Source organism: Rhinatrema bivittatum, chromosome 7 (assembly GCF_901001135.1).
Source record: "Rhinatrema bivittatum chromosome 7, aRhiBiv1.1, whole genome shotgun sequence".
Lineage (NCBI taxonomy): Eukaryota > Metazoa > Chordata > Amphibia > Gymnophiona > Rhinatrematidae > Rhinatrema > Rhinatrema bivittatum.
In genome coordinates, this window is record NC_042621.1 from 190,585,245 (window position 1) to 190,596,764 (window position 11,520).

An 11,520-nucleotide genomic window follows, 5' to 3' on the forward strand; every position below is an offset into this window, starting at 1 on the left:
GCTATCAGGATCATGGTTCCCTTATCCCGACGTAACTTCACAAGAGTCTTCGAGAGAAGTGGAAGTGGAGGGAATGCATATAGGAGACCGGTTGCCCATGATACGGCGAACGCTTCTCTTCGCTGATAGTGTTGGCTGCGAGTGAAAGAGCAGAAGTTGTCTACTTTGTGATTTTGAGGTGATGCAAAGAGGACTATTTGAGGATAACCCCATTGTTGGAAGATGGAGTTCGCTACTGAGGGGTTGAGAGACCACTCGTGCGGTTGAAAGGTGCGACTCAGCTTGTCTGCCAACACATTGTCCACTCCCGGTAAGTAGGTGGCCCGGAGGTACATCGAGTGGGAGAGGGCCTCCGCCCATATCTGTGCAGCTTCCTGACACAGAAGGTAGGAGCCTGTCCCTCCTGTTTGTTGATGTACCACATGGCCACCTGGCTGTCCGTCTGGATCAGGATGAATTGATTGGAAAGGTGATCCTGAAATACCCTGAGAGCATATCTGATTGCTCGAAGCTCCAGGAAATTGATTTGGTGTTTGGCTTCCTCTGGAGACCAAGATCCTTATGTCTGCAGATCGGCCACGTGGGCTCCCCAGCCGAGGTTGGAAGCATCGGTGGTGAGAGTTATTTGAGGATCTGGAGCCTGGAAGGGCAAGCCTTGGAGGAGATTGACCTGATTTTCTCCACCAGGCGAGAGACTGATGAAGTGAGTCTGTTACGTGGACAATGGTCGACAGGGGCTGAATGGATTGAGTCCATTGTGACCTTAGAGTCCACTGCATGACTCTCATGGCCAAGCAGGCCATTGGGGTGACCTGAACTGAGGACGCCATGTGTCCCAGTAGGATGAGAAAGTGATGTGCAGTCGTGGAGTGCTGAGACTGTGCTGGTGTGCAAGAGACATGAGAGTGAGAGCTCACTGTTGAGGCAGAAAAGCCTTTACCTGCAAGGTGTCCAAGTCTGCCCCAATGAGCGAGAATGTTTGTGATGGGACGAAGTAGGATTTGTCGTAATGACGAGAAATCATAGCGAGATTAGAGTGTGTAAGGTAAGATGCAGGGACGACAGAGCAGTTTGAGTGGGAGCCCTGATCAACCAATCGTCTAGATAGGGGTAGACGTGAACACCTTGAGTCCTGAGGAAGGCTACAACTACAATGAGGCATTTTGTGAAGACTCGTGATGCAGATGCGAGGCTGAATTGAAGCACTCGGTACTGATAGTGCTTGGGGCCTACTAGAAACCTCAGGTATTTGCGATGAGATGGAATTATCGCGATATGAGTGTATGCGTCCTGGAGTTCTAGAGAGCGGAGCCAGTCTCCTCTTTGTAGAAGAGGAAGAAGAGAGCCTAAGGTTACCATTTTAAACTTTTCTCGCTGGAGGTACTTGTTGAGGGCTCGTAGGTCCAGAATTAGACGAACGCCTCCCAATTTTTTGGGGATTAGAAAGTACCAGGAATAGAACCCTTGGCCATGCTGAGTAGGGTACTTGTTCTATTGCCTTGGACTGGAGGAGGAGGGAGACCACCTGTTCCAGAAGGATGGAGTGATTGGATGTTCTCCACGTCAGTAGAGTTGGAGAGTCCGGTGGAATGGAGAGAAAGTTCAGATGATAACCCTGAGAAATTATCGCTAGGACCCACTGGTCTGAGGTGATGGAGTGCCACCTGTTGAAATGGCACAATTGACCTCCCACTGGTATGTGGGGCAATGGAATCTGGCTGCTGCTCTCTATGCAGGAGTCAAAAACCGGAAGCAGGGCCCGGCTGAGGAGCTGCTTGCGGTTTTTGTTTTCGTGTCTGACGAGACTGGGCTTTTTGAAACTGTCTCGTAGAACGGGTTCTAGATGGTGGCGGGTAGGATTTCTTCGGGCGGAAGAATGACTTCTTAGAGTCCTTCCAGAAGGGTTGTTTTGACGAGTACTCAGAAGGTATCAGAGAGAGCTGTCTTAAGGTCTCATGATGATCCTTGAGTTCCGCCACTGTTCATTAAATCTGCTCGCCAATCAGATTATCTCCTACACAAGGCAGGTTGGATAGTCTGTCTTGTACTTCAGGGTGAAGGTCAGAAGACTTGAGCCAGACCCATCGTCTTGCAGAGATAGCAGTTGCAGATACCCTGGTAGCAGTGTCAAAGATGTCATAAGATGATCTGATCTCATGCTTGCCTGCCTCAAAACCCTTGTTAACTAGGGTTTGGAGCTGATCTTGAAATTGCTGAGGCAGGGAGTCTGTCAGGTCCTGTATCTGCTTAAAAATGACCCTATTATATTGGGTCATATAGAGCTGATAAGAGGCAATTCTAGAGATGAGCATTGCTCCCTGGAAGACATGGTGACCAATGGCATCTAGAAATTTCTGTTCCTTGCCTGGGGGGAAGGAAGTGTGAGGTTTTGATCTCCTTGCTCTTTTCTGGGCAGATTCTACAACCACAGATTGGTGATCCAATTGAGGTTTGTGAAAACCTGGAGCTGACTCATTGGTTTCAGCTTTCCTGTGGACTGGGGCCACAGAGCCAGGATGTTCCCAGTTCTTTTTGAGGAGATCCAGAAGAACCTGGTGGATAAGGATGGAGGTTATTTCCTTGGGAGCATCCAGGAATTGTAACAGCTCCATCATTTGATGCCTGTCATCTTGTTCAGTCTGCAATTGGAAGGGAACCAATTCAGACATCTCCTTCACCAAATTTATAAAGGAAAGGTCCTCTGGAGGAGAACGCTTTCTGCTTTCAGGAGGGTGAAGGTGGTGAAGGCAAATCCTCTGTCTGAAGACTCATCAGTCCAGGTATCGTAGGGATCAGCACCTGTTCCTCTAGAAGCTAGAGGATGGGGTGGTGGGATCCCTGAAGGTCCTGGTCTAGGCTCTGAAGGACTGAGTGGAGGCACCAATGAAGGCACAGACATCGATGGATGGCTCGGTGGTGCCGACGGATGTATCGGCATTGATGGCTGAGGCATCGGCAGAACTTCCAATGGAGGGATGCGGAATGGTGTTTCTCCTCCCGATGACAAAGCAAGTGGGGAGGGCACTGGAGCCATCGATGACCCGGGGTCCATTGGTGGAAAAGCAGCCATGAGCGCTTCCATCCTCGGTTCAGCAATCGGTACTGGTGTCGGTGCCGGAGGAACCTGGAATCGATGCATAGCCTTGTCGACTGCCTCCTGAACCATCCAGTCTAGTTCTTCTGAGTCCTGGAGCAAGCAGCCCCGGCTCCGGAACAGAAGAAGGAGGCAGAGGCATAGCCGGAGGGACCACCATTAAAGGCGGAGTCGCGGCTCCCGATACCCTGTCGGGTGAGGGTTGCCTCGGTGACCCGGTCGCTGAAAAGGTCAGTCCTTTTCTGGATGGGTTTTTTCAACGGTGACTTGGACGATGGCGAGGTCGATGATTTCGCTCCCTCGATGGTCTGAGACTTTCAATGCTGGTGGCGATGCTTATCTCTACAGTCCCCACGATCTTGAGGGGGAGTAGAGGGTGTTGAAGGCCGAGAAGTCGTCTATGTCAGACAGTCACCGGCTGAAGGTCGATGCTGGCGCGAAGTTGACGGTGCCGGTTCTGATAACGTCGATGCAATAGACAGCGTCGGGGTTTGAGCACGGAAGCGAAGTTCCACTTTCTCCAGTCTAGCCTTGCGACCTTTTGGTGTCATTAGGGCACATTTGGTGCAGGTTAGGACACTGTGCTCACATCCGAGACACATTTACACAGACTTTGTGAGGGTCTGTGATGGACATGGTGCGAGTACAGTCCGGGCACCGTCGGAACCCTGACGCTATGGCCATGAAAAAATTGAGTCGCGGTACAGTCGACAGCAGTAGGCCGCGAGGGCCAAACTTGATGGTAATCGATGGATAAAACTTACTGGAGTACCGTGGCTTGAAAAAGTTGAAGGAGGGACCCTTGTGGGGTAAATTAATTTTTAGTAAATCCGTGAGTAAAATTCCTGTCAGGAATCTCTGCAGAGCTCCTTAACCACGTGCCTACTGCTGCGCGGAAAAAAGAAGACTGAAGGGGGACCCCTGCTGGCTGCAGGGTTAGTGCCATGCTGGGCATGCCCAGTAGGGGCCAATCAAAGTTCTGGAAACTTTGACAGAAGTGTTCCGTGATTGGGCTCCATCCTGTGATGTCACCCATATGTGAGGACTACCATCCTGCTTGTCCTGTGAGAAAGCAGCTTTAAACTTAGGAAAAGCATAAAGTAGATTCTGAGGGAGAATGGATTGAATGAATCTGCTGGCTTTGAAAAGTAATTTTCTTAGGTGAATGAATTTTATTTAGGACTTTAATGAAACTTCTGCATTTGTGTTTTTCAGAATTGAGCAGTGTGGTGGTTTCATAGAATGGAACAGCACGAACGAACCATATGTTAATGGCAAGCTGGCTATGACCCGAAGCATCGGTGACGTGCAGGTGAAACCCTTCGGAGTAGTAGCTCAGCCAGAAATAAGGAGAATTGAGGTACATGTGCATGTAGTGTCCTCAGGCTGTGAACATGCTTCTTCAGCAAGCTCAACCAGTTAACGGTGTCTCATTCCTGATTTCATTAGCTGCAACATACAAAAGACTGTTTCCTTATTTTAACAACTGACGGGGTGAGTGGGATAATGGAAAATCAAGAACTATGTGACAATGTGAAACGAGCCCAGGATCCTACAGAGGCGGCTGCTCTCTTAATTGACCAGGTACACCACTGATTGTTTTCGGTTATTGTATCAAATGGCAGAGACATTGCTAGGTACCTAGAAGATCTGGGGCAAAGGCCCATAAGCCCTCATCTTCCTTCCCCCCACCCCCAGGATGTTGATAATTAACTCAGTCATGATTAGCAGCTTCCCCATCCGCACAAGAACAGTCCTATAAAAACACATAATGGGACATCATACACTATCACTGTTCTACCTTCCCATGCAGCTATCATTGTTGAGTCATCCTATATAACCTGGTTCAGGGAAACTACTCTGTTAGTTCAATCCTGGCAGGGATCCAATGGCTCTCTCCCCCACTCACCTCTTACCAACTTCTATCCAGAGCAGGAGGCAGTGATACTAACATTTTGCCCCATTGTCATCATGCTCTGGACATGCATGTTAGTGGCGTCTCTAGACAGAAGTACCTTCTGAGCAACCAAGAAAACTCTGGCCATTTTCAACTTTCAGGTGAACTACCACTAAAATGATTCAAAAGTGTCAATACAAATTCTAGATAGGAGTGAAGTCTGGGGTCTATGCAAGACAGGACAGAATCCCAGTATAAGCCCTGTACCTCAAGTTCCTTCACAGAAACTCCCCCAATAAAGGGTGCAGAGCATAATTTTGTATATTTCCCCTTATCACTCACCATAGCAAAATAATATTCAAATTCTGGAGTTACCTCAGTAACAGCAACACAAACTCCTTCATTGTATAATAATGGAGTAAATCAAAATTCAGCAAAAAATGTAGTCTGAACCTATAGCAAACCTGCCATACCATAACATACTTACTGCCAGACTCCAACAGTAACAACCCTTCCTATTAAAAGGCAAGTATTACACCAGACCCTAAAACATCAATACATCTCCTAATAGGAAAACAGAGCAAATGAGGCTATTATAGAGCTCTACACAGAAACTACATGCTAGCAGAATGCTTCACCTCACTCACATAGGCAGAACATAGACAAACCCTCACTAAATATAGAATAAAGAGACTATAAAATAGAAATACAAATGTGCAGCCAAAAACTGAACTAGAAATCTCAATGTCAGACTCTGTAAGCAATGCAAGAATGGAAAAACAGAAACATTACCATGCCTCATCAAACAGTAAAATCAAGAAATATAAAACATCAGGCAATAGTAAAACCATACTATTAAAGAAAACATATTTCAAAACAGCTGGCAAATAGAATCACATTTAATAATTAAAAACATAAATATTTTAAAAATGTATTTAACACCAATAAAATATTTCAAAACAGACACCAAGTAACACCCAATAATTAAAACTAATAAGGATAAACAAATCCCTTGTTTGCCATACCTGGGAACTTTTGATTTCTAGTCACCCTGAGATTACTGTGGATTAGTTGGGGGGTGGGCCATACAAAATATATTCTCTGTCATATACACACACATGCTGTCATACACTTCCCCCCACCCCCACATCTGTCTCACATACACTTTCACAGACACTCCCCCTTTCTTTTGTTCTCTCACATTCTCATGCTCTCATATTCCCCCTCTCACACACAAGCAAACTCTCATACTCCCTTTCTCTTACACACACATACACACACAAATACGTTCTAACACCACCTCTAGCTCTCTCACACACACAGAAATGCTATTAAGGTTGGTGGCTCGCAGGATGGCCCCGTGAGCTGCTGCACTCACTCAGATGCACCCAGAGGTCCTTCATGGCCTCCATGCCACCAGCTGATCAGCACTGCTGAGAGTAGCAGGGAACGCTGCACATGCCCATGGCTGTCTTAGACACACGCCCTGACTCCCTACAGTTAAAGGAAAGCTCCCATGGCACCCTTTGACTTCATGACCTTCTCACTATTTGACTTCTCCTGAGGGGCAGAAGATGCCTCAGCAACAGGTTTCCTGAAGGTCCATGGTCTTCAGTGTGTGTTTTTGTTTCTGAGTTCCTGTATTCCCATCTTCCTGTCCCTGAGCCCCCTCCTTGCTTGCTTCACTCTGCCTTGTCCTAGTCGTTGTCTTGTCATTGTCCTGATCTTCATGTTGTCTTTCCTTGGCTTGCTTCTCTGGATTCTGACCTTTGCTTGGACCTTGACCACTGTGGTTGCCTCCTTGGTCCTGATCTTGCCTTGCCTGCTGCTTGCCATGCCTCTGGCATGTCTGCTTCCTGCCTCGACCTTTGCCTGGCCTTGGGCTCTTGTTCTCTGGATTGCCTTAGGGACTCACCTTAGTCCTGCCAGTCGCTAGAACCAAGAGCTCAACCTGTGGGGAGGCAGCTGGTATAGGTGAAGTTCTAGCCTGTCCTGCTGCAGGGAACATTCGCCAGCAGTCGTGTGGGCTTAGTGGGCTCACCTGCTAGGCTGCACCAACCACGCCATAGCGCTAGGGGATCACCTTTACAGAGTACATTACACATGTATTCATATCTTCTCTATCTCTCACACAGTGCGCGCACACACATTTGCTCTCACGTACACTCTCACATTCCTTCACATACACACACACACAAGCTCTCACGTACACATATGCTCTCATAATCCCTCTTGCACACATACACACACTCACATTTCATCTCTCATACAGACACACACTCTCACTACGTCTCCCTTTCATACACAAGCTCACATTTCTTCTCTCACACACACATGCTGACACTCTCTCTTACATACACATATACAAAAATGCTCTAACATTCCCTCTTACACACATGTTCACACTCCATTTCTCTCTCTCAGTCACACACACACACACATGGTGTCACACTCCCTCTTTCACCCACATACACTCATGTTCTCACACTTGCTGCTTTTTGGGCCGCTGCAGGACAGGTTCCGTGGCAAACCTTGCTGGGCCTCATCTCGGGCCACCAAGAGACGGGGTCCGCAGCAGCCCCTAGGACCTCTTCTTGGGCCACCACAGGATGGAGTTCATGGCTGCCCTGCCTCTCTTTTTTGGCCATGACTACCTTGCCAGGCCTATTCTTTGGCTGCGGGCTGCCTTGGATTTGACTGCAGCCCCGATGGTCCTCTTTTTAGGCTGCCACAGGATGGGGTCTGTGGTGGCCCTGCCTCTTCTTTGGCTGTGGTTGTGACCCCTGCCGGGGCCTCTTCTTTTCTTCGCTGCCTTACCGCCACCAGAGATGCAGGTATTAAAAAATAGGCTCTGGGTATAGGCCCTGTGTGCCCAGAGTGAACAGCCCCCCTTATTTAATGGTAATTTGTGTTCATTCATTAAAGATGATTAAATTTCTGGTATCAACACACCTTCATCTTTCCTTTAATGGCACTTAACTGAAATACTCCACGAGCATAGTTAACAGTTCATTCTGACTAGTTATATTGCACAGTTACTGGCTAACTGGAACAAGATGTGTGAGTTACACTGCTCTCCATCCCCTCCCCCTCTGCAGCATCTATACCTTTTGGGTTCAGAAAGAATCCAAAATTAAATGATTTAATTTTAAGGTGGTCTTCTACGTGGATCATCAATTATAGTACAGCATTTTTAGCAAAACCTTTGTTTTTATTGAAACTCATTTTATATTGTACTACAACATATGTAAAGTCTGAATTGACTACACGTTGATTGTTGTAATGAAATGTCATTTCTCTCATATTTTAGGCACTGCAGTATGGATCACAAGATAATGTAACCACCATGGTGATACCCTTTGGTGCTTGGGGGAAGTACAAGAATTCACTCATTGCTTCAAGTTTTGGAAGGATTATGATTGCCAGTGGTAGATGGGGTTAGCAGCCCCCCCCTGAAAAGACATATGTATATGAAAAGACACATGCATATGGAAAAACATATGTATTAATATGTATAGTATATGTTTACATATGAGGACCGATGAAAGATTATCCTGCTGTAACAGTATTATTGTAAAATTAATAAGAGAAATTGATTCATTAAAAGAAGTTGCAACTATCTCCTTCAACCAAAGAGGTATTGAATTTAATGTGCTCTAGATTTGAGCTGGAGCCAGGACATTGCAAGAAATGCAAAGGGTGAGTCACACTCATGGTTCGATTTGCATTTCTTGCGATGTAGGAATCCCCCTGGCTACATGGAAAGAAGAATCTTCTCGCTTTGCAGGTGGGGGAAGGATGTGCCATTCATTCAAATTATAGATCCTGTGGAAGAAGGATTGCAAAGCATAATCCTCTGGGCACTAGTTTCAGATTGTCTCAGCTCCACTTTATATTGCTGTAATATGAGATTCTTGTATGTTTTTGTCTAATATTTTTACTAAAAATAGTAAACCAGTATAGGAACACTGCCAACTGTAAATACAGTTTTGCTTCAAATTCATATCTAATTTATAATACAAAGGTTATTCCTTCAGTAACATATTTTAGTAATGTGTGCTATTAGTGACTTCCCTGGCCAAGGGTTCTCTCAACTCTTGCCAGAACCTATAAGCTTTTCCAGGGCCACTGGACAATGAAGTAACAATATCATTACAATTTGTGTGGTTTTATTTAAACTAATTTCTGTTCATGTTTTTATGGAATACTGTGGCTTCAGACCTGGGGTTTACTCTGTTTCCTCACAGCTGGGGATTCTCCTCCTTGTTGGTCTACTGAACTTCCATGAGGACAGACAGCCTTAGGCCATCAACACCTACTATGAAATTTCCAAAGGGAAAAACAAGTAAATAAAGCAGCGTCACCCCCTGAATATTTTCAGAGGAGGACAGGTAGGGAGGCATAGCAGAATAAAACTGGGATGAATAACAACACAATCCTACTACTAGTCATTAAAATCTGGAAGGGGGAGACCGAACCCCTCTCTGGTCCCCCTTTCCCACCCCCCACCCCCCGAAACAAAGCAGTGCCAGGAGATGTAGGAAAAATGGATAAGTTAGAGACCACACTTGAAATGATTTTGCATCCACGCTTTTCCAGTGGTCGTCCTGAGGAGGGGCCTGTAGAGCATCAAAAGCCCGCTGTGGGGAAAGGGAAACCCAGTCAGTTCAGGGGGTACTAATGTCATGGGAAAAACCCCATCTTTTTTATCTCAGAAGAGTGATGAAATAGTGGTACTAACCTCTGGCTGGGCATTTTAGGGGTTGATTTTTCAAAAGGATTTATGCACAAACCCCCCCCCCCCCTCTGTTTTATGCATGAATTTTGCTTTTAGGAAAGGTACTTTTCAAACAGCTTGCATAGTAGTAAAGTCTGCGCAGATGTTGCTGAGTATTTTCAAAGCAAACTTACACGCAGAAGTTTGGAAAATACTCTGGCACCTGGCCTATTATGCTTGCATGTGGACTTGTGTAAAGTTACAACTTCTCTGAAGAGAGTGTGACTTCTATATATCAGTGCTGATCCTGCCTAACCCCTTTCCCCAATACCTCTCCTCGTGTATGAGGGTTCACAGGGTTTAGGGGCCTAGCTTTGGGAGTTAGGCTCTTAAATTGCCTCGTCTAAAAATTTACCAAGGCAAAGTACTTAAATTTAGGCGCCTAGCTTCCCTATGCTCCTAAGTTTAGGGTCCTAAAAGTTGGTGGCTATAGGGTAAGAGTGAGGGTAGGGAAAACAGTTAGGAGCTTAGCACTGATTTTCAGCACTAGGCACCTAACTAGCATGGAAATGAGGGTCTGCTAGCAGGGAATGCAGTAGAGTAACGCACACTAACTTGGGATTTAACTACACCTTTTTTTTCTATGCATTCTACTCGCATTAGTGGGGAAAATGTTTTTATGAGAGAGAGAGAGCCTCTGCATAGAGTCAGTAGGACATGCTATACAGGCACGACTGTAAGAGAGGACACTTTCAACTTGGGGTGGTTTTACATATACAGTCAGTGGAATTAACTGCAAATTTGATATGACTGATGAATTGAATCAAATATACCAATTGATAGAAATTCATCAGTCATATCAAATTTGCAGTTAATTCCACTGACTGTATATGTAACCCACCCCGAGTTCAGTGTCCCCTCTTACAGTGGTACGTATATAGTATGTCATATTGACTCTGTACAGAGGCGCTCTCTCTGCAAATTTGTAGCTGAAAATTTAGCCTTCTAAATTTGATTGAAAATAAATGTTTAACGTAGGACCACATCTATTTTTTTTGTTTTGTTGTTTTTTTTTTTTGCATGTACTTTTGTGCCCTGAGCTTGGATCAATGTTAGAACAGCCATTCATGCACATAAACGGATTTGAAAACTACTTCCTGAATATCAACCGGAGGCCTACACACAGAATAATCCACGAGAAACCCAATTTCACGCCTACTGTTGCGTGCAATCTCAAGAGGCGTTCTGCATGTGGAGCTGGAAATGGAAAAGCATTTCCATGCATACTTTTGATGGTTGAAAACCCGCTTGTAAATCTTCAAGCACAAAGTTGCACCTGCTGCTGAGCAGGTGTATTTTTGTGTATGTATGTCAGTAAACAGGGAAAGCCAACTTGTGAATTTTCAAAAGCAGAGTTATATGTCAAAGCACACTTTGAAAACTCGGGATAACGTTCTGTAGAACCCTCAGACTTTAGCCTTATGTGGGCTCTGAAAATGACCCTTTTAAATGTAAAGGATTTTGTAAATGTGTAACAGACATTGCTTTTTGATGCACTTGCCTCCAAAAGGCTGTTTTGAAGCATAATAAATATTGGAGCAATGGCTAGAATCTGGATTTACTTGCTATTGTGCATAATAAGGTGAAGTTTAAAAGAGATGCATTTGCACAAAATAGCAGATGTGTGTGTAAATAGCACATATTTGCGCAAGTGCTATTTCGTAAACCTCACATATATACGTGCTGGTACTTATGTGTGAATACATTTACTCAGGTAAAAATGAGGTGGGTTATGGGCAGAGCCAACATTTA

General features: G+C 45.4%; 1 protein-coding gene across 2 annotated transcripts in view; it reads left to right on the plus strand.

Annotated features, from left to right (window-relative positions):
• The window catches only part of LOC115095662 (protein phosphatase 1K, mitochondrial-like), a 37,868-nt gene extending 29,248 nt beyond the window's left edge, over positions 1-8,620 (plus strand). For both annotated transcript variants that reach the window (XM_029609678.1, XM_029609679.1), the window contains 3 exons: positions 4,310-4,454; positions 4,544-4,678; positions 8,302-8,620. In XM_029609678.1, the coding sequence (XP_029465538.1) occupies positions 4,310-4,454; positions 4,544-4,678; positions 8,302-8,433 (412 nt within the window). In that variant the 3' untranslated portion in view covers positions 8,434-8,620. The remainder of the gene's footprint in view (positions 1-4,309; positions 4,455-4,543; positions 4,679-8,301) is intronic.
• Positions 8,621-11,520: the final 2,900 nt, after the last annotated feature.